Source organism: Acytostelium subglobosum (genome assembly GCF_000787575.1).
Source record: "Acytostelium subglobosum LB1 DNA, scaffold: scaffold5, whole genome shotgun sequence".
NCBI classification, from domain to species: Eukaryota; Evosea; class Eumycetozoa; order Acytosteliales; family Acytosteliaceae; genus Acytostelium; species Acytostelium subglobosum.
Window position 1 is genome coordinate 1076058 of NW_012236527.1, and position 23093 is coordinate 1099150.

A 23093-nucleotide genomic window follows, 5' to 3' on the forward strand; every position below is an offset into this window, starting at 1 on the left:
TTTTTAATTGATTTCGGATTAAGTTTTACGAGTTTACACACACTGTGTGTTAGTACTCACACAGACGGAAACGATTCACAATTGGGAGATATCTAGCAGACCCTCTTGACACAGAACGGCTTAGATTCTAGTATCCCGACAGACGTACTTTTTTTTATATATCTTTATATATATATGGAAGTAATATGAAACAAAATATTATTATTTTATTATTTGTAAACTTGATTACTTCCCGATAAAACATCACCAATCTAAACAATCTTTTAGAGTCCAAGAAATAGAGAGGAATATCGGACTTCAAATTGATCTTTATTCAAGAAAATCAAGAAGATGAAGAATATTGATCTTGATCATTGGTAACAAATTCTGTTAAGTATTTGTCTCCAAAAGCGACAGAAGCACCGGAATTTTCAAAAGCACCATAATTAGCTGTAGCAACAGCACCACTATTAGCAGTAGAAGTAATACCCGCAGCACCAGCATTTGAAACATAATTAGGATTACCATCATTAGCACCAGCAGCACCAGCAGCAGCACCAGCTACAGCAAAAGCAGCTACATTAGCAGAACTTCCTTGACCATCACCACTAGGTAATTTGGACTGTGCTTGGTATAGAATTTCATTCCTAGGAATGTAAAAGAAAAATAGAAATTAATAAATTAATTAAATAAAATTGGTTTGACCTCCTTTTTAATTACCCTCTACTATTTGAAGATACATGGTTCATTTCTCCATTAATAAAATTGGAAATTAATAATATTATTAGTACCAAATATATATACTTCATTATTAAGTTCTAGGATATATATATATATTATATTCAAAATAGGTTTATATATCTGATATTTGTGTCACTAGTTTGATAATTGTAATCATTTTATGGCTTCGGTAATAACTGGTTTATGGTGAAATTATTGTTTGTAAGATAGTATTGGTTTGGTATCTTACATTATTCAATACCCAGTAAAAAGAGTGAACGAGGGAAGGGAGTGGGGGACGATCTGATTGAGTGAAGTAGTTTACCCATCCTATTAATAGGATTGTAAGTCAGTATTAGCCGAATCTGGCTCAATTATCCGTACATTCATACTATTTGGTCAATCATATTTTCATTCCTCACAGGCAATCTACCATCATAACTTTGTTAAGAGGTTCATTATATCTGAGTATAACTCCACAGTAATGCCTTGATTCTAGAACTTGAATGGACATATATAGAGAGGCACAATGCTATACTACTAGACTTTGTTCATCAATAAAGGGTGACTGTTAGGAAAATACTTTCACTGACACTATGAACTTGATATTGAACTATGGATTCATGTCCTAGCTCTCACCTTTAAATGAATAAAAACAATTTATATTGATCAAAACAAGAACAAAAACGAACGATTGTTGAAACAGTTGTTTTCAAACATTGTGATACAGATAATATATATTAGAGAGATAGATTAAGACATGTCATCTAAGAACAACAATAACAAAGGTGGTGGTGGTGGAGGAATGATCACAGATAGTAGATTCAAGAAGGCACATAATGATCCAAAGTTCAAACTAAAGAGACGTGCTGACTCTGCCATTCAACTCGATGAGAGGTTCTCAAAGGTTATGACATCAGATAGATTCAATGATAAAGGTATGTCTATGTTTGATTGATTGAGTGAATGAATGAATGAATGAATGAGGATGTTAACATTGTTGTGATCAAGCTCCCATCGATGAATATGGTAGGAAGTTAGCAAAGGAATCAAGTACCACAAAGAAGTTCAAGGATAACTTTAAGGTCAAGAAGGACGATAAGAAGAAACAACAACAGCCACAGAATAAGAAGGATGATGTAAAGTCTGATTCAAGATTCTCAATCCCATCAAAGTGGAAGGACTTGGAGGAGAAGGATGACGAAGATGCCGAGGAGCATGAAGAGAAGGAGTTGGTTAAGAAGCCAAAGGCAGCTGCAAAGGCCACAACCAAGAAAACACAGATCGTCAACAAGAACAAAGATGAGGAGAGCGAGGACGATGATAGCGAAGAAGAGAGCGACGAAGAGGTGGCCGATGGGGATACCGAGGAGTTGGTCTATGGTGGCTTCGAATACAATGATGACACAGAGAGCAGTGAAGAAGAGAATGATGAGGACTTCTTGAACCAGGGTCAGGAGTTGGACGAGGTCACACTGGAGGAGGAGGACGTACCAAGAGGAGACGCCACCAAACGATTCGCTATACTCAACTGCGACTGGGACAACATTCATTCAAAGGACCTATACCTCATACTCAGCTCATTCTTGCCCAAGGGTGGAGTGCTGCTCTCGGTCACAATCTACCCATCGGACTTTGGTCTCAAGCAGATCGAGATCGAGAAGAGAATGGGTCCATCCAAGGACATCTTCAATCACACCAGATTAAAGACACCATCAGAGGAGACTGATATCCAGTATGATCACAAGGAGGACCCCGACTCATTGGATGGCTCAGGCTTCAATCTGGTCAGTCTAAGAAAGTACGAGTTGTCTAAGCTCAAGTACTACTATGCCGTGGCCGTCTTTGATCGTTTGGAATCAGCGTCCGTGGTCTACGACGAATGTGATGGTCTGGAGATCGAGGACACTGCCAATGCCCTCGACCTAAGATTCGTCCCCGACGAGCAGGAGTTCACCAATCCACCAAGAGACACATGTACAGACATGCCAGAGACTGCACCAAACCTGGGCTTCACCACCTCGGTGCTCAAGGGCACATCGGTCGACTTCACATGGGACGTCGACAAGAACAGGAAGAAGGCCCTCACACAGAACTACAAGGAGGACTATGACGAGGACGAGGTGAAGCTGTATCTGGCCGAGCCAGAGACATCATCCGAGGAAGAGGAGGAGGACAAGAATTCAAGACTGCGTCTGAGGAACAAGTACAAGTCATTGTTGCTGGATGACGACGAGGATGGAGACAACAAGTTGGAGGAGAAGGATGACCTTCAAGTCACATTCAAGACTGGTCTGGAGGATAATGACGATGACAGCAGCAGTGATGAAGATGGACTTAAGGTGGAGTTCAGTGATGGTGAGGTCCAGAGCAGTGGTGATGAGGAGGATGACGACGTCAGCGATGATGATGATGATGAAGGAGATGATGAAAGTGACAATGCAATCGATCCACAGGATGAGGAGTGGACAAAGGATATAATGAATCGTGGCGATGACAGTGATGTAGACGAGACAGCTCAGGAGATCACGATCAAGACAGACCTACACAAGGTTGGAAAGAACCTGCTCAGGGAGAAGGAGAAAAGAGAGAATGGCACATTGTGGACCGAGTACATGGACAAGAAGAGATCAAAACAGAACGAAAAGATGAAGAATAAGAGACTAAAGGCTGAAGAGGAGGAAAAGAAGCGTGAAGAGGACGAGAAGAAGAGCAGGAAGGGCAAGAAGAAGCCACCCACAGCCGAGGAGCTCAAGTCCAAGGCCGAGCTGGAGTTGCTCATGATGGACGAGAATGACGGCGAGAAGAAAAAGGGATTCAACAAGAGGATGCTCGAGAGACAGGTCAAGGTCAACACATCAACCAATCCAAAGAAGAACAAGAAGAGGGCCAACGACCCAGAGGACACCTTTAAGATCGACACCAAGGATCCAAGATTCGAGAAGCTCTACAATGCATCAGACTTTGCGCTGGATCCAACTGATCCCAAGTTCAAACCAACAAATGCCGTCAAGGATCTGTTGAACGAGAAGAAGAGGAGAAGAGAGGAGGCCAACAAGAATGGAAATGGCAACAACATATCAAACTCGTCTTCAGCACCAGTCCAGGTTGAGAAGAAACAAAAGTCCGAAGCAGATACATTCAAGTCAATGGCAGAGAACATCAAGAAGAAGGCACAGCTTAACAAGATGAAGACTACAAGATAAATGAATAAATAAATAATACAACTGGACAGATCGAGTGATTGATTGGGCATAACCTACAAAGTTGAGGTTGATACCACCTAAGTTGGGGATCTGCCCAGATGTGTCGAACGTTGTTCAGCGAGCGAAAGAACGCATTACAGTAAATGCTGCTCCTGTAGTAACGACGAGTATTATTATTATATTTTGTTCCTTATGGAACAAATAATGTGTTTGTTTGTTCGGTGTGTTGATATGAGGGAAGTTTACAAATCAACGACTGTATTGGATATCTTTAATCGTAAGATATATAATAAATATATAATATTATTGTAGAATTTCTCAAATAATATTAAATTAATTCTATTTTTGGAGATTTCAATTTATTATTTGTAAATTATATATTATTGGTAGATCAATAATACATATAAATACTTACAATCAATTGGTTCTAAATAGAATATTATTAATATATATATATATAAATTTATACTACTATCAATGAATATAAAAATACTTTTAATAGTTTTATTGGCCCATCTATTATTTATTGGCAATTGTAATTTTGTCGACAGCCAAAAAGAATGGTAAATAATTTATTTTTAATTATAGTTAACATTTGATAGTAATAATTAACCTTCTTTTTCTATGGTCCCCATAATTATGATAGGAATTCTGAATCTTCTAGTGACCAGTTTAAGTATTTGCTGACCCTTTTCTTGGATTCTAATGAATTCCTTCTCCTAATAAATAAAAAACAAAGGTATAAAATCTATTAAACATATTAAATCTCCATTAGATAGATTTATAACTTATGACCTGTGGAGAATTTGGTTGGGTTTATCCCTCTATTTAAAATTTGGTGTCCTGGATTTGGTCCTTATGCTCGATCCTCTTAGACCAAGCGCGTTTATTATGGGCTGAATAGTGATATATATTATTATTGGGTGTCGACTCCCAATGTGTAGGTCTTTGGCTTCCACATCTCCAGTCTGTCTGGAGCGTATTGGATCGAACTCAACTCGTTGGTCAGCAACTCGAGTGACTCTGGACCACAGCTGATGCCCTTCTTCTCCATCTGCTTGAAGAACGCTGAAAACTCCTTCTGAGATGTCTTGCTCGACTTGAAGAATCCATCAATGTCGGCTGGTCGCTGATGGCCTTGCTGCAGCCATGTTTGTCTTAATCTAAAGAGTAATGGTTGTTGAGTTAGTACAATGATGATAACCGGTGAGCGAACCTGTCAGACAGACGACATACTTATCAGTGTTAATGTGGGCCAGGTCATCGGCGGAAGTTTCGAATGTGACGATTCCCTCTGGGTCCTGCTCAAACAGCTCGTCCAGACTCTTCAACTCGTTGGTCATGTTTAGCTGTTGGTAGATCTTGGAGAGATTGGCTGCGACTGTGTGCACGACCTCGTTGTTTCGGCCGAGGCCCTTGGAGAGTCCTTCAAATGCTCTCAAACAATATGGCAAAGCCTCGGCGAATCTGCTCTGTTGTGAAAGGTAGCTAGACATGTTAAATAGTGCAAACATCAATCGCTCATCAGATGACTTTAAAGGAGAGCTAAAGTAATGTTGAGTTGGAGTTGGAGGTATGTGTTAGTGATGGTCCATGGCAGATGCGAAGGATGATGTGTGATGTGCCACATACTTCTCAAGGATTTGGATGGCTTTCAGACATGTGGCTATACAATCTTGTTGGATGTCCATGTTGGACAACAACTCGGCATAGTTCAACAGAGTGACTGCGTAGAAGCTCTTGTCGACGGACTGTATTGGTGATCGCGAGGAATATAAATGGTCAGCAACTTGATCGATCAATCAATCATTCCAGTCCACAGTCCACACTTACATTCTCCAACAATTGCAATGAGCTGGTATAGTACTCCTTGGCAACCTCGTATGAGTTCTTGCTCTGGTTAATGTTGGCCAGATATGACAATATATATGCATGAATCAGTTGAGGTGGACAGTTGGGATCGTTGTTGCCACTCTCAATGGCGTCCTTGTTGTTCACAAAGTAGGACTGGGCGCCAAGCAGGAGTGGCTCAGCCTTCTCAATATCCTTGTTGCCCAAGAACTTCTCTGCCTGTTGGATCAAGTTCTGACACTTGTTCAACAATGACAACTGTTGTGACTTGAACACATCGACAGTGATCATCTCCTTTGTTGGTGTGTAGTAATCTGATATCTTCTTTGTGATCTGTGTAATCTGATCGCTATATATGATTGATTGATTGATTGAATGAGTCAGAGGTACTGCCGAACGATTGAATGAAGATTGATTGAATGTACATACTCAGTGATATCTTGATCCTTCAAATGCCACTCGTGCTGCTTGTTGTTTGATTGCTCCAACTCCTCCATTTCATCGCCGTACTGAGCATTGTAGATGTCCTCCTCGTTGTCCTCTGCCAAGACATCCTTGACAGGGTTGGTCAACTGATCGTACTCCTCCTTGTCATAGTCGAACTGATCAAACTTTGATGCTGGCTTCTCGTTTGAAGATGCCTTTGCCGCAGCGGCAACCTTTGCCGAAGCCCTAACAGATCTCCTAGCATCATTCAATGAAGCTCTTGAGTAATGTGCACGTGAACCTGTGTTGTTGTTGATGTTGTTGATGTTGAGCATTGATGATCTCATCAAAGACATTGATTGAAGGTTGTTCAAACCATTGGTTCCAATTGACTTGTTGACAGTTGATGTTGCCAACGATCTTCCCAACTTGTACAAGTAGCCATGTGACATCATCGTTGTGTTATATATATATATAAGTATTGCTGCTACTTTATGATGATGTAGTTGTTGTTGCACTTGGACTCGATTGATTGAAAGTGCGAGATGGAGAAAGGCGAGTGTGTGAGTCTTCGTGTGTTTTGTGTCAAAAAAACTTTGTACCCCTCTGAACTTCCAAATACTTGACAACAATGAATGACCAAAGAGATAAAGATAATCAATGACAAAGAGATCAAGATGAGTTAGAGAAGACCTGAAGAGGAGCATAGTCACATATAGAGTAGGAGATGATCATAACTCTAATGTTTGGTTTATTCGATTACTTTTCGTAATTTAAACGCATTGGCTATTGGTACAGGTTATTTGTGTAGTCTTGTTCAAACATTGAAGACGGTGAAGTAGATGAAGAAGAGGAAGAGTGAAGATGAAATGAATGACTGACTTGTCATTGTTTAGTTGCCCGGTGACTCGTACATTGGGTTGGCCATTGAGTTTCTACTCTGCTCGTACAATGGGTTGCTGGCGACTGAACCCTCGGAGAAGGCACCCTCGCCAAAGAAGGTGTCGGTGGGTGGTGCGCGAGATCTGAGCACACGCCACACTCCAAGTGCGATGAGTGCAGCGGCAACGGCAGATGCGGCAATGGCAGCGGACAACACGACGGTGTTGGATCCCTTGCCACCGGTGCCCGGTGCGGCGGCGATGGCCAGGTTGATCGACTTAGTGTCGGACATCATCGAGACGTTACGGTACTTGGGGTTGGCGTTGTAGCCCAAGTCATTGACGTAGACCACGAGGCTGTAGTTGCCGACAGTGTCAAAGCTGGCGGTGATGACGTTGAGGTAGTAGTTCAGAGCAGTGTTGCGGTCCACACAGGTGAACTTGTTGGACAACACAGTGCATGCAGACTGCGAGAGGAATGGGGCAGAGAGGTTGCCGTTGGGGGTGAGTGCGCCAGTGGAGTCGGTGAGGCTGACGGTGAAGGTGATGCTGTTCTTGGAGGTAGAGTCGGGGTCAGTGACATTGACGTTGACGATGCTGACTGGTGCGCCAACTGCGCCCAAGACCTCGGTTCTGGGCAGGGTAACGTAGGGTGGAATGTTGATACGTAGAACGTCCACATTGAACAGGGTGCTGGCGGTGTAGTTCTTGGCGTCGTAGGCCTGGACACGGAAGGTGTAGTAGCCATTACCAGAGAAACCTGGAGTTGGCTCGTATTGGATACGCCACAGACCGTCGGCAGAACGCTTGATGCCCTGGCCAAACTCGATGGATGGGCCACGAGCGCCATCGACATAGTGGTAGACGCGGCCACCACTCACGTACGAACCAAAGTTGCAGCGCAGTGTCTCCCATGGGAGGTCCAGCGATGTAATGTTCCAGGTGACCACGGTGGTCGAGTTGATGTACATCTCAATGCTGTTGCTGAGGTAGTTGGTAGAGTTAAAGGCAACATCGGAGCCGTTGAATGTGTAGGAGATGGGGATAATGACGGGTGGCTGGAACACCTGGATCACATCGATCACAATGGTGTACAGCACGGATTGGTACTTCTCGTTGAGGACAAAGGTGAAGGTGTCGTAGTTGTTGCCCCACTGGTTGAGCTTGGGCACGTAGCGAAGCTGGAACTGAGCGAGAGCGTCGGCGCTGACCAGGCCAGAGGCGGGCACCTCGATCTCGTGTGTGCCATTGACCTTGAGGAAGAGCTGGCCGTGATGAGTGTACGACATGATCGTGAGCACGGCAGTTGGGACCTTGGACACCTGGAGCGTGATTGGAAGGGCGACGTTCTCGTAGGTGCTCAAGTGTGTGCTGCCCTCGTAGACGGGCAGGACAGTCTCCTCAATGTTGATCACAATTGGGTATGATGTCGATACTGTGTTGTGCTGGGAGAACACGCGGTAATAGATGGTCTCGAAGGGCACGCCAAACACATCCTTCTTGGGTGTGAAGGTGATGGTGGAGCTAGTGATATTGGCTTCAGTGGACTCGATGGGCACGCCACCAACAGAGAGCACGCCACCGTATGGCAGCACGACAAACTGGTAGAACACAGTCTCGGGCTCACACACGGTGCCGACCAAAGTGAAGTCCTTGGCATGGTTCTCGAGAGTGTAGACAACGCCAGCTGCGCCAACTGGTGTGGAGTACTGGTAGTTGTAGACGATTGAACCGTTGATTGGGCCACAGATGTTGCCACAGGCGGTGATCTCGTAGGAGTCGGTGTAGGAGGCCAACTCGTGGTCGGGCTGGTACTGCAACGCGTTGATCAATTTGCTAAAGACGAAGGGGTAGTTGTCGATGCGAACGCCATCATAGATGAAGTGGCCGCGTTGTGGTGGCTTGGTGAAGCTGATGTTCCAAGATGGGTCTGGGTTGATCAGTGTTAGACTGATGTTGAAGGGCACTGGCAGTGGGGTCTCTGAGCACGCGCCATTGGAGACGATCACTGGTGGGTTGAACTCAATCACTGGTGGGTAGTTGACCATCAGGATCTTGACATCGACGCGAACAAGTGCAGAGGTAGATCCATGCTCATCGGTAACGTAGAAGTGGAACGAGTCATTGCCGAATGTGTTGGCGAATGGCTGGTAGAAGACGGAGAGGGGTGATTCGTCGGCAGGGGTGAAGGGGCCATTGTTAGACCAAACTTCTCCGTATCTTGGCACGTCGGAGACGGTGACAAAGAGCTTGCCAGTGTATTGGGGCATGAGTGGGTGGGAGCCAGTGAGCTGGAAGAGCGAGGAGTTGGCGTTCTCGTTAACGATGATCAGGTCGACTGGGTTGGCGACAGGTGGGTAGAAGACCACGGAACCTGTGAGGGTGATGGTAACGGTCTTGCTAACGGAGCGTCCACCAGAGTCGGTCACCTTGATGGTGAACTTGATGCCAGTGTAGATTGCGTTGATGGCGTGGTAGGTGATGGTTGAGGCGGCGGCATGTGTGGCAGACACATTGAAAACGCCCAACGAATATGGTGTGGCGGTAATGGCGTTGTTGCTGGCGTCCAAGAACGATCCTTGGATGGGTTGAGCGTCAGTGACCTCAACAGTTAGAACCTCATTGAAGTTGAGAGAGCCAACTGTGAAGGGAATCTGCTTTGACGAGTCGAGGGCCTGGGAGACTGAGTCGGGGATGTCGATGGTTGGGTCCACGGCAACACGGTTAACCTTTAGGGTGAGCGAGCACTGCACCTTTAGACCAAACTCGTTGGTGATGGTGAATGGCACGGATCTTTGGTCAGAGTCGGTGGTCAGAAGTGGCGTGAAGTCGAATGTTGCTGGAGATGAGAAGGTCTGGTCGTTGGAAATTGGGGTGTTGGCATTGGACACAACTCCAAGGGATGCCAGCGACTCGAGTCCATTGAGTGAAACGCTGAGAACGGTGGTGTCCTGGTCGGTACCATTGAGATTGAATGAGATTGGTGCAATCTGTGTAGTCTCGATCGTGAGGTCGGAGCAGGTGGGTGGTGGATGGATGGTCTTGTAGACAAAGGTGATGATGCCGGTGGCGGTGGCACAGAGACTAGGTGATCCATTGTCACACACTTGGATGGTGTAGTTGGAGATAAAGTCAGCCTTGACAGTGGTGGGGATGGTGTAGGTTAGGTCGTTGGAGGGGAGGGTGGATGGCAGAACCGAGATGGGGTTGCCAGCGGAGTTCTTAAAAGATCCAAACTCTGGCAATGTGCCGACCATTGTGACAGTAAGCAAGTCGCTGTCGACATCGTTGGTGATGATGGGGAAGTCGGTTGATGGTTGTGCGCCACCAGTCTGGCCGTAAAGGTTGATGCTGGGTGCAGTCACAGATGGGTTGTGGTTGACGTGGGTCACGGTGATGTTGACGGTGACCTGATTGGATGGTGCTTGCAAAGAGTCCTGGACGTAGAAAATCAACTTGTCACTTCCAAAGAAGCCTGTGTTAGGCTTGTACACGAGTTGGAGTGGGACGACGTTGCCGGTGGCGACCAAAGCAGAGCCGTTGGGATAGAACAGACTTCCAGAGCCTGGCATCGAGGCAAAGATCACTGGCAAAACATTGTCGTATCTTGTTTGATCGGGGTCAGTGCCATCCAGGGTGAATATTGGCGAAGTACCATCCTCCAACATTGAGATTGGTGCAACTGACTTGGCTACGGGTGGGTTGTTGACGCGTGGACCATTGACAGCGATCGTGACGGTCTTGGTGTCCTTGCCTGCGCCGAGGTCAGTAACCTCGATGGTAAACTGGATGCCAACCTCATTGGCGTTAATGGCCTGGTAGTAGATGACATCAGAGGCAGCCCAGACATCAGTGACATTGTACACGCTGAATGTGTAGGGGATCATTGCTGGAGTAATGGTGCGGTTCTTTGAGTCGTAGAAGGTACCGCTCATTGGTGTGATGGCAGTGATGGTCACGGTGGCCGAGGTCTCAAAGCTCTGGATGGAGAATGGCATGGACTTAAGGGAGAATGGAGTCATGGTCTGGGTCGTGGGAATGGTCAAGGTTGGTGGCACGTAGTTCCTCTTGAGAATGATGTTAAAAGGACATTGGACGGACAACAGCTCAGAGTTGGTGACGAGGTAGGTACCGGTCACGTTGGTGTTCCTGGCGGTGCTGAGTGGGACGAAAGATAGGATAGTCGGCGAGGAGTACTGAGTGTTGGTGTTGATTGGTGCTCCCGATGGGGCGAGAAGTGAGCCAATGGCCATGTTGCCAAAACCTGAAGAGACCGTGATGGCCAGTGGTAGGTTGTTAATATCCGAGCCCATGAGGGTGATTGCCTTGGTGTCGAACTGGTTCGCGTTGAGCGTTATTGGACTGCAGGATGGTACCAGGGGCACGATGGAGATGGTGATTGAAATGGTACCATCAGCGCTGAGACAACCATCAGAGATGGAGAACTGGGCAGAGTCTGCTCCATATTGGTACAGCGAGGGGATGTATGTGAACGAGTCGACTGGCAGCGAGTACACAGTGTTGACAACGACTGGAACTGTTCCGTTGATGACGATCTTGCCCTTTGCAGGGATAGAGGTGAAGGTGATCGACAGGACGTTGTTATCCACATCGTTGGCTGGGATGGTGAACTGGATATTGGTGGCGGTTCCAACATTCTCGCGAACGGTGAATGAGGTCGATGAGGTGGTTGGGGCGTGGTTGTACTGGATGTGGACCAACTGACGACCAAAACCTGGGGCAGCCAGGGTAACAACTGGGTTGTTGATTGTGGGCAAGCTGGTCGAGTAGATGAAGCTGGTGGTGAAGTTGACCGCAGAGGTGGTGTTGGAGATCATGATTGGGGCAACGTTGTTGGTGGCGCCACTTGGGTCGGACACGACCTTCAGACGCAAGTTGTAAGAGATTGGCACAATAAGGTTGTTGAGCAACTGGGTGAACCAGCTCGAGCCAGTCTTCCAATCGCAGTTGATACCATAGTTGTTGGCCAACCAGCTGTATGAAGATGAGGAGCCGAATGAGAAGACACCGAGTTGGATGTTGTACTTGGTCAATACGTCCTGGAGCTGCTGTGGAAGTGTGTTGTCGGTTGGTGCCAAGTTGTTATCGGTGATCAAGATGACCATCTTGACCGAGCCCTCTGGACGATTGGACCATGTGATCGATGGGATACCATTGATCAACACATTGTATGGTACATTGGCGGTTGGGGCACCAGAGGTGAAGACCAACTGGGAGATATCGGGCAGGATGGATGGCTTGAGACTGGAGCGAAGTTGGAAGACGCTGGATGGGTTGGTGGAGTCTTGGAAGTCGGCAAGAGCATAGTTGGTAGTATCACGTCCGTTGAGGTCGGATATACTTCCGGTGAATGTGGAGAACTGAGCTTGGACTTGAGAGTAGAGTGTTGATATGCTGGCCGATGAAGAGGTGTCGATGACAAAGAAGAGGTCCCATGGGATGAGGTATGGGTTGGTGATGGAGGTCGAGAGCACAGCGGGGGCAGCTGCGTCCTTGGAGAGGTAGAGCTGCGAGGTTACTGGCTGCAGGTTGAAACCCTGTCTGAGGGCAAAGGTCTGAGAGACGAAAGTGTTGGGCTTGGTGGAGACACAACGCTGGACGAGGGTGATGTTACAGGACTTTCCGCTCCAACCTTGGTTGCAGACACAGCTTCCATCACCCCATGTTCCATTGCTTGGGATACCATTGATACATGGGTCCATTGGGGTACACTTGGGTCCGTAGTTGTTTGGTGCACATTGGTCACAGAGTGGGCCGGTCCAGCCTGGGTCACAAGAGCATCCACCCGAGGTCCTGTTGCCGTTTCCACAGGATGAGGAGGTGACGTTGATGTAGAAGTATTGAGAGCCTCCAACCATACCAATACCATCACTATCGATCAGACCCAAGTTAATAATGTACATGCCGAACTGGGATGCAGTTGGCGTCCAGACCAGGATAAGGGTGGATGAGGGGCCGCTTCTGACTTGTGGTACGTGCACCATTCCATCGGGAAGAGTTCCAATGTTGATGGACACTGTGCTGGTAGACTGGGGCGACGTGCCCTTAATGGTGATCTGGGACTCTGAACGGGAGGGGATGGTTCTAACGCTGTTGGCAGCTGGTGTTGGTGGTGTGTTGAACACGGGTGGCAACTTGGTAACTGGTGTCGTGCTGACGTTTAGGATAAAGTCCACTGGGATGGTGGTGTCCTTGCTCTTAATCAAGGTCTGGGCGCACCAAACTCCAATCTGGGATGGGACGTACGAGACGAAACCGGTGGAGCTGATCGAGAGTCCTGGTGGTTGAGAGCCAGGCATCTGGGTGCTGGAAGACAGCGAGTAGGCCAATGTTGAGCCATCAGTAACAAGGGCTGGGATTTGGAATGTGTTGGTGACGCCCATCTGAATTGGGATAACTGGCAACAATGATGACACGGCAGAGACCTGTCCTAGTTTTCCACGGACTGGTGTTATAGTGGACTCAAGGTTCCAGTATTCTATAATATTATATTAAATAAAATTAATTAATGAATTATATAATTAAATATAATTATTATGATTAAGGGGGAAACAACTTACGATCAGCATTATTATTCAATTCGGAGATTCTGCAGCAGTCAGAGTAGGAGATGGTCTGGGCAGAGTAGGAGCTGAAGGTGGTGGTGTAGACCATGTTGGCGGTCATCCAGTCGGCGGCATGGTCGACGTTGTTGATTACAAAGTTGGTGGTGATTGATGACGATCCTACATTGACGTAGCCATAGTCAAATGAATCACCGACTGCAAAGTTTTGCCAGAAGAAGCTGTACCTAAAGGCAGCCTTGAACGTGAAGGTAAAAGTGAGATCATCTGTAGTTGATCCAACCCATGATAATGTTCCATATCTAAAATGTGATGCTATTTTTGATTGATCGATTGATTGATTGATTGATTGATGGTGTTAGTGAGTGAGTTGGGGTTGAGGGCGAGGGCGAGGGCGAGGGCGAGGGTAATTGGGTTGAGTTTGTTTCCCGAGTTATTACTTCCCGATCGGGATAATAATAATAATAATAGTAATAATAATAATAATAATAATTATATGTTTGAGTGAATGTATGAGGGATAATACCATTTGATATGGAAATTAACAAAAGGACAATGATGGAACAAAGAAGTGTGGGCCGGTTGATTGGTGCCATCTTCTTGTAATATCTGTATGTCTTTGATTTGAACTTATTTGTTTAACAAGTTATAAAGGAATAATGAAGATGGAGGGAGGGAAGTAGATGAAGGAGGAGGAAGTCGACATGTATTATCATGGACTGATGCCGGTGCCACCACCAGTACCACTTCACTCACTCACACACACACTCATATATATATACAACCACGGCACCACGAGTTAGTTGATCCCCTTCCAATGCATGGCACTTATGCCCTTAATTCTTGAATGTTATGGGGGCCAGGATTGATCAACCTCCCGTATCAAAGATGCGGAATGTGTCAGCGACAGGGACAGCCTTGGTTCCAAAAAGTGTCATCTCTGACAGAGAATGCGAGAGAAGTTAGAGACAGTGTACACACTCAACAGACAGATATTCAACATGTTTAGATACGTTTGTTTGCGAAGGGTTGACTGGCGGTCCTCCAAAGGGCACCCCCGAATCGTAGAGGGGCCGAGCCATTGGCTGCATGGTCAAAGATATTATCCGGGATCGAACATGTACACATAAGTCATGGTCGAGGGAGAGAGGTATGTGTATAACTCCTTTTCTGAAGCTGAGTGATCCCATGTGATGTAGGTTGGTTCGAGTGATCGGATGGATCACTCATTGTTGGCCCAGTGTTTGATGGATGTAGGGTACCTGTGTGAATGTTGGCGGGTGCATGTTTAGGTGATGATCGTCGCTACATCGAGGCTTTTATAATAAACAAACCATGGTATCACAGATGTGCCCTGCGAGTAGAGATAAGCATATGGCACACTGCTCACCCTGGACCATGTACATCGCGCGCCCCTATCGCCAATCAACCCCCGACATGGATCTCTCAAGTACCATCAACATACGCAACACCACCCAATCAAAAAGATTCGAATCAAATCAATGTGACAGATATTAATTATTATTCGTGAATGGGGTAGTTTTAATGATTGTGAAGGTGTTGGGGCTGGGCCTCGGGGCACATGCAACCACAACACCACGGGCTTGGTTTCGGGCCAGTGCTGTGGAACGAGAATGAATTCGTTTAGTTGGCACCCTCATAGAGTGGGTTGGCAGCACTGTTGGGAGACTCGGTGTACAGTGGGTTGGAGGAGACTGATCCGTCAGAGAATGGGCTGTCGCCAAAGAAGGCATCGGTAGGTGGAGCACGGGCCTTGACAATTCTCCACACCGCCAGGGCGATGGCGGCGGCGACGACGGCAGCCACGGCAATGGCAACCGATAGGATCGTTGTGTTGTTTGTCTTGCGAGTGGTCGATGCGCCGACGGCGATCACGACGGCCTTGGTGTCAGAGAGACGTGACACGTTTCTAAACATTGGATCGGCGTTGTAACCGAGATCGTTGACATAGACGACCATCTGATAGTTGCCCTCCTTTTGGATGGTGACAGAGAGCAAAGACAGGTAGGTGTTGAGCACGCTGTTTCTGTTGACACATGTCATCGAGTTGTTGGCAACAATGCAGTCTGAGCCTCTGTTGGCGAATGGCATCGAGAGTGAGACGATGTTCTCATCGACGAGGACATTGGTGTCGTCGCCCATGGTGATGTTGACAGTGAATGTGATGTTGTTGTTTGAAGTTGAATCGGGGTCGATCACCATGACGCTGTTGAAGTTAACTGGTGAGCTGACGGTGGTGTTCTGCTGCGTCTGGTTGAGGTAGACGACAGGGGGCTCATTGACACGCAGTACATTGACCTTGAGGTTGCCAGTGCCAGCCAAGGAGTTGACTGGGTCAGCGACCTTGATGGTGAATGAAGAGTAACCCTGGCCTGATCTGCCTGGGGCGGGGGTGTAGACCATGCGCCACAATCCGTCGGCGGACTGGTTGACCACTGATCTGAATGTGATTGGCTCGCCCTTATTGTCTTCGAGTGTCTCGTTGAACTGATGCAGGAGACCGCCAGAGAATGGTGAGGCGATGCTCGAGACGAGCTCTCTTGAATCAATCTCGCGAGAGGTGGCGTTGAAGGTGATGACAGTTGATGAGTTGATGTAGATGTTGATGTTGTCCTGCACGATTGGCAACACGGCACCCTTGCTAGTGTATGAGATTGGGATGAACACTGGAGCTCTGGGCACGTGGGTCACGTCAATGTAGACGGTGTAGGCCTCAGAGGTGTAGGTCTGGTTGAGGGTGAAGGTGAAGCTGTCAATGTTGATGCCAGAGACGTCGACTGGTGGCATGTAGTACAGGTTGTAGACGTTCATGAACATGGACACACCAGTGGTTGGAATCTCCACATGGTAGGTCGAGTTGAGGGCCTGGTACAGCTTGCCGTGGCCAGTGAAGTGGGTGATGGTCATGGTGAATGGGGATTCGTTGGGAGCGTGGGCGTCAATGCCGATGGGCAGACCAGTGTTCTCCTGGGTGGTGAGGTTGCGCGAGCCACTGTACAATGGCACTGGGCGTACAAAGATGGTTAGTGGGTAGGATCTCGAGGCCAAGTTATGACGGTTTGTGACGACATAGTTCAGGGTCTCCAATGGGCCATTGTGGTCGGCGGTGTCGAGGTCGGACAGACCGGCATTGGGCTGGTAGGAGAGGGTGGTGGTGGTGAGTACCTGGGTGGTCGAGGTGATTGGCACGCCGTTGACGGACAAGGTACCGAACAATGGGAGGGAGGAGATTTGGTAGGTGAGCGAAGCGACATCCTCACAGTCGTTACCGGTGAGCTTGACTGCGACTGGCACATTGGTGACAGTCTCGAAGGTATTGGCGGAACCAGTTGGGGCTGCAGCGATGTACAACACGTTGATCAGGCCAGTGGCGGTGTTGCAGATGTTGGCACCGTAGCAGGCAGACACTCCGAAGGAGGTGTTGTAGCTGACGAATCCGGTGGAGGTTGGCTGGAAGGTGAGCGAGGAGCCGTCAGTGACGACTGCTGGGACGGCTGCAACGGCGACGCCATCCTGGAAGATGGTGCCGTCAGTTGGCAGAGAGGTGATCGAGACGACCAGGTTGTCCATGTTGTTGATGTTTGAAACATCGATGGAGAAGGCGACCTTGACGGCGGGGACGACAGCGCAAGTCAACTCAGACACGATGGTGAGTGGGCTTAGCTCGATGGTGGGTGGGTAATCGACCTTGGTGACAATGACCTGGACAGTGAGGTACTCGGACTGCTTGCCAACGTTGTCTTGGACGTAGAACTCGAATGAGTCCTGGCCGAAGAAACCGTAGGCTGGCTTGTAGGCGACAGAGTGTGGCGACAACATGTTGGTGGAGAGTGTGGTGCCGTCACCGTTGACGATGGAACCATTCATTGGCTGGGTGGAGATGAACACCTGGAGGTCACCGCTGTATCTTGGCTTCAATGGGTGGGTACCGGCCAAGGTGATTGGGTCAGAGGTGATGCCCTGCTTGGTGGTGATTGGGCCAGCTGGGGTGGCGACTGGTGCGTAGTCGACGAGAGAACCATTGACGTTGATCAAGACGGTGGTCAAGTAGGAGCCCTGGATGTCAGTGATCTCAATGTCGAACGAGACACCAGGGTAGATGGCGTTGGCAGAGGTGTAGGAGATCGAGCCAGATGCAGAGCCGGATGAGACGTCAAAGTTTCCGAGGGAGTATGGACCGGCGTTGATGGCAATGTTGTTGGCATCGGCGAACTGACCAATCACTGGGGTGACCGACTTGATGGTGGCCTGGATACCGGCTGGGTTGAAGCCATAGTCGATGATCTTGAAGGGGATGACCTGGGTGGTGTTTGGTGCGACGTTGATTGGTGAGTTGATCATCAGAACGGGTGCCACGTAAACACGGGTCACATTGATCAAGAGAGAGCAGGATGCCTCAAGGTCGTGCTGGTTGACGATGGTGTAAGAGATTGGCACAGAGTCGGTTGGGGCGGTGGACAGTGGAGTGAAGGTGAACAGGGTGGAGGCAAGGTACTGCTGGCCCTCTACAACATCGACACCGGCGGCAGAGATGGAACCAAAGCTGGTGAGCGAGGCCAGGTATGGGAAGGAGATCTTGGCGGTGTTGAGGTTAGGATCCATGTACTGAACGTTGAAGGTCTTGGCGTTGAGCTGGTCCGACTCGATCTTGGTGCCAATGGTGCAGTTGGGTGGTGGGTAGACAGTAGTGTACAAGAAGACTATGTTGCCTGTGGCTGAGACACAGCCTCCGTTCTTGTCGCAACCACGGATCGAGTAGGCGTCGTTGAAGTTGACTACGACCGACTCATCAACCTGGTAGGTGATGGCAAGGGAGGTGAGTGCAGTGTTGATGGTGACTGGGCTACCGTCCTGGTTCTTGAAGACACCCTGAGTTGGGAGGGCGGTGAACGAGACGGTCACATCATCGTTGACGTCCACATCGGTGGCGATGAGGGTGACAACCTTTGAGGGTGAGCCACCTCCGGTGATGCCGTACAAGGTGATGTCTGGTGCGTTGACGGATGGAAGAGTGTTGACGAACACGACGTTGATGTTGACAGTAATGATGTTGGACTGGGCGTTCATGGTGTCGACGACGTAGTACGAGAAGCTGTCAACGCCAAAGTAACCTTGGACTGGCGAGTAAATCACTCCCAGTGGGGACAGTTGACCGGCGGCGAGTGGGCCACTGGTGCTGCTGAGGAGCTGGCCATGACCTGGGGCCTCGTTGATGACAACAATGAGGTTCTGGTCGTAGGTTGGACGATCGGCATCGTTTCCGACGAGGCTGATGACGGCAGAGTCGACATTCATGTTGGTGGAGACGAGGGCCACTGGCATGGCGACTGGGGCAGTGTTCATTCTTGGGCCGACGACGTTGATGATGACGTTGGCGGTGCTTGAGAGACCGGCGGTATCAGTGACCTTGATGGTGAACTTGATACCCTGCTCGTTGGCATTGATGGCAGTGTAGAAGAAAGAGGCCGAGGCAGAGTGACTGCTACCCAGAGCAAAGGTGGACAGGGTGAATGGCGACACGGTGATGGGGTTGCTGGCAGTGTCCAGGAACTTGCCGCTCATTGGGGTGGTAGTGACCGAGACAACCAAGTTATCACCAAAGTCATCGTCGTTGACCGAGAATGGGATGGTGAGGGTGGTGTTGGGGGTCATTGTCTGGTTGGTGTTGATCGAGATAGTTGGAGCAACGTTGACTCTGGCAATGGTGAAGGCGATTGGGCATTGAGTGGTGAGACCGCCGCCAGTGATGAAGATCACGGGGATCGACACTGTACCAGAGGCAGCAGAGGCTGATGGGTCAAACTCGAACGAACCGGACTGGCTGTACTGGGTGTTGGCAGAGACTGGAGCACCGTTGTACAGGATTTGGCCGAATCCACCGAGGGTGGCAAGCGAGCTGAACGAGACAACGAGGGCATCTCCGTTGGGGTCGGAACCCTTGGGTACGAATGCCTTGTTGGTGAACTGATCGGTGGTGAGAGCGTCGTTGTTGCAGGTTGGTGGGAAGCTGACCTTGGTCACGGTGAAGGTGACTGCGCCGTTGGCTGGGAGACAACCGTCGTTGACAGTGTAGTTGAGGAAGTCAACACCAAACTTGTATGGCAGCTGGACGAAAGTGAACTGGCTGCCGGCGAGGTTGTAGACGGTGCCAGTGGCGACGTTGGTGCCGTTGAGCTTGACGGTGCCGGTGGCGGGCAAGTGGGAGAAGGTCACAGTGAGCACGTTGTTGTCAATGTCGCTGCCTGGAACTGGGAAGCTGGTGGTGACGGCGGCGGTGGCAACCTCGGCCATGGTGAAGGCAGTGTTGAAGGTGGCTGGGGCGTGGTTGGTCTGAACCTGGACAGTCTCCTTGCCGTAACCTGGGACACGGAGGGTAACAACTGGGTTGATGGCGGTGACAGAGCTGTTGTAGATGAAAGAGGTGACGTAGACTCCGGTTGATGGGTTGGTGTATCCAGAGACAAAACCAGGGTCCTGGACGACGAACTGCATGTTGTTGGCCAATGGTCCGACGACATTCTTGGCAAGCTGGGTGTACCATGGATCACCGGTTGGGGTCCAAGCCCACTTGGTTCCGATGGATGGTGTGATCCACGAGTAGGATGCGACTGATTTATAATCGTTGGCACAGAAGACACCGAGCAGGACGTTGTACTGAGCGAGCAACTTGATGAGGTTGTCACGGATGGTGGGGTCTGGAACGAGATCATTGTCAGTAACAAGGATGATTGAACGGATTGAGCCTGGAGTCCAGGTGATGGTTGGGATTGCACTGATGAGGGCTTGGTACTGGATGTTGACCTGTGGTGTGCCGGTTGTCAATGGGATAGTGGCGACCTCGGTGGCGATGGAAGCCTTGATGGTGGACATCAGCTGGAAGGTGTTGGCCTGGCTGGCAGAGTCGGAGAAGTAACCAAATCCGTAGTTGACCTTGGAGCGGTAGGTTGGTACTAAGACAGATGGGAACGAGGTGTAAGTGGCCTTGAACTGGGGGTACTGGGTAAGATTGGCGGGGGCAGACAGATCGAGCACAATGAAGGCGTCGAGACCGAGAGTTTGTGGGTAGGCGATGGTGGAGGTAAGGGCGTATGGGGTGACAGAGTTCTGAGACAGGTAGATCTGGACTGCGCTTGGCTGCACGTTGGAGGTGCCGCGGCTCTCAGTGATGGTGAAACTGGCCTTGTTTGGATCACAACGCTGGACATAGCTGCTGTTACAGAACTGTCCGTACCAGCCTGGGTCACAAATGCAAGTGCCGTCTCCGTTGAGACCGCTGTTGATGGTGCCATGGTCACAGGGTGGGTCCTTGATACAGTTTGGACCGTAGTAACCCTTGGCGCACTCCTGACAGTTGGTACCGTTCCAGCCGACCTTGCATGGGCATGGGCCTGGGGTACAGGTTGGCATGATGACCTTGATGTAGAAGTAGCGGACACCGCCACCCTCAGTCATCTTGACGCCGTTCGAGTCGGACAGACCAATGTTGATGATGTAGACACCAATGTCGGCAGTGGTGGGAGTCCATTGGAGGACGACATCTCCAGTGCCTCCATTGTTGGTCTGTGGCAGAACCTTCATTCCGTAGGGCACCTCACCGATGGCGATGGTAACGGTGGTGGACGCACGGGGGGTGGTTCCTCTGATAATGTTCCAGCCGGCTGGGATTGGACTGTTGGCTGGGAGCGTGAGGGTAGTGCCTGCGTCGGGCGTTGGCTCAATCAGGATTGGTGGAGTGGATGTGGGGGGTGGCTTGTTGGACACTCTAATAAGGAAGTCTACGACAATGGTCGAGCCGGTAGGGCTGCTCTTGGAAATCTTGATCTGGGCGGACCAGAGACCAAGCTGAGTTGGGGTGTACGAGCAGACACCAGTGTTGGCGTTGACGGACAGTCCTGGGGGTTGCTGGGGCAATCCAGAGGACAGGGAGAAGGTGAAAGAGGTGGTCTGAACATCAATGACTGGGATGGTCCAGGTGTTGGTCTGGCCGATGTAGGCATCGATAACGGCCATCATACTGGAGACTGGCGATGAGTTTAAGACACTATCATCCCAATGTCCGTTCTCCATCTCACACCAAGCCTCAATGTAGAATGGTTCTATATTGTTAGTTTGATTGATTGATTAATTAATTAATAAGAGTATTAATGGCAAATAATAATATATAATACATACGGTTGGCATTGTTGTTGAGCTCGGTAAGTCTGTTTCCGTTCTCATAGTAGGCGTAGAAGTTCTCGTGGCCATATGAACCAGAGTAGGCGGTGAAGGTGAACTCGGCGGTGACAATGTCGGCAATTGGGTCAACATGGTTCACCAAGAACTTGGTGGAGAAGGTGTCGTCGAACCAGTATGGGAACCATTCGACGGTGACATCACCATAGTTGAATGTGCTTCCGACCTGCAAGTTGAGACCCTCAACCTGAGTGAAGTAACTGTTTCTGAAGGCAGCCTTCAGAGAGAACTGGATATACTTCCAATTTGGAGTACGCTTCCAAGTGAGTTGTCCATATCTAAAATGTGTAGCTAATTATCATTTAAATAATATTGTGTGTGTGTGTTTGATTGATTATTTGATTGATTGATTGATTGATTGAGTGTGTGTGTTAGTGTGTGTGGTCCTGATTGTGATCATCACAAATCAATGAATGAATGATCATTAACATGTAATATACATACCGTCGGCCACATCTGGAATTGTAACAAGGGCTAATAAAATAGTAATACAACTGAGCCATAGGATTGTCCTATGGATCGCCATTGTTTTAAATTGTTTGTTTGTTTGTTTGTTTGTTGTGTATAAATGTGAATAATATAAGTAATTAATTAATTTAATTAATTAATTAATGTTATAATATATATGATACAAATAATAATAATGATTGTTATACACAAATACACATACAACTAATAAACAAATAATAATTAGTAATAATAATAATAATATCTTCAGAGGTAGGAGGCGTCAAGAAGAATAATGAATTCTCGGACTAGGTGTTGCGCAAGGTAGACAGGCGGTCATTCAGATGGAGGACAGTACGAAATGTAACTAAGGGGAGGGGAGGAAGTTGACAAGATAAGTTTGATGACAGGAGTCTACCAAAGCAACGGATCATAATCACTCTCTATCTTGGTGCACCACCACCATACACACTCAATCAAATCGATCACCGCTCTATTGATCAATTGATGTCAACATCAGCCTCATTTAAGAATGCGTGGCCTTTCAAATCCAAATCCAAATTATGATCCACTGACATTATTCCCTTCTAAATTATATGCACACACATTCACCATAACTAAATAATAAATAAATAATTAAATATCAATGGGCCTTGTTCTACCCTCCATGCTCACTATCCTTGGGCTAACATCCATACAGTATTTTTAGTTAGTCGACGGTTGGTGGTAAATTCATGTGCTTCGCT

At 48.3% G+C, this 23093-nt stretch overlaps 4 protein-coding genes across 4 annotated transcripts; 1 reads left to right on the forward strand and 3 right to left on the reverse strand.

Moving 5' to 3' along the window:
* Window positions 1-1459: 1459 nt before the first annotated feature.
* Window positions 1460-3905, forward strand: SAMD00019534_031990 (hypothetical protein; the record flags this gene model as incomplete). The annotated part of the gene is made up of 2 exons (XM_012901332.1): window positions 1460-1637; window positions 1711-3905. 2 exons carry the CDS (start codon window positions 1460-1462, stop codon window positions 3903-3905), a joined length of 2373 nt encoding a protein of 790 aa, XP_012756786.1.
* Window positions 3906-4821: 916 nt separating this feature from the next.
* SAMD00019534_032000 (hypothetical protein) lies at window positions 4822-6634 on the reverse strand (the record flags this gene model as incomplete). The annotated part of the gene is made up of 5 exons (XM_012901333.1): window positions 4822-5068; window positions 5142-5450; window positions 5538-5656; window positions 5739-6105; window positions 6186-6634. 5 exons carry the CDS (start codon window positions 6632-6634, stop codon window positions 4822-4824), a joined length of 1491 nt encoding a protein of 496 aa, XP_012756787.1.
* Window positions 6635-7074: 440 nt separating this feature from the next.
* SAMD00019534_032010 (hypothetical protein) lies at window positions 7075-14243 on the reverse strand (the record flags this gene model as incomplete). Its single annotated transcript, XM_012901334.1, has 3 exons — window positions 7075-13562; window positions 13645-13962; window positions 14174-14243. The coding sequence occupies 3 exons, from the start codon at window positions 14241-14243 to the stop codon at window positions 7075-7077; spliced, it is 6876 nt and encodes a 2291-aa protein (XP_012756788.1).
* Window positions 14244-15291: 1048 nt separating this feature from the next.
* On the reverse strand, window positions 15292-22426 carry SAMD00019534_032020 (hypothetical protein; the record flags this gene model as incomplete). Its single annotated transcript, XM_012901335.1, has 3 exons — window positions 15292-21764; window positions 21841-22191; window positions 22345-22426. The coding sequence occupies 3 exons, from the start codon at window positions 22424-22426 to the stop codon at window positions 15292-15294; spliced, it is 6906 nt and encodes a 2301-aa protein (XP_012756789.1).
* Between the last annotated feature and the right edge of the window lie 667 nt (window positions 22427-23093).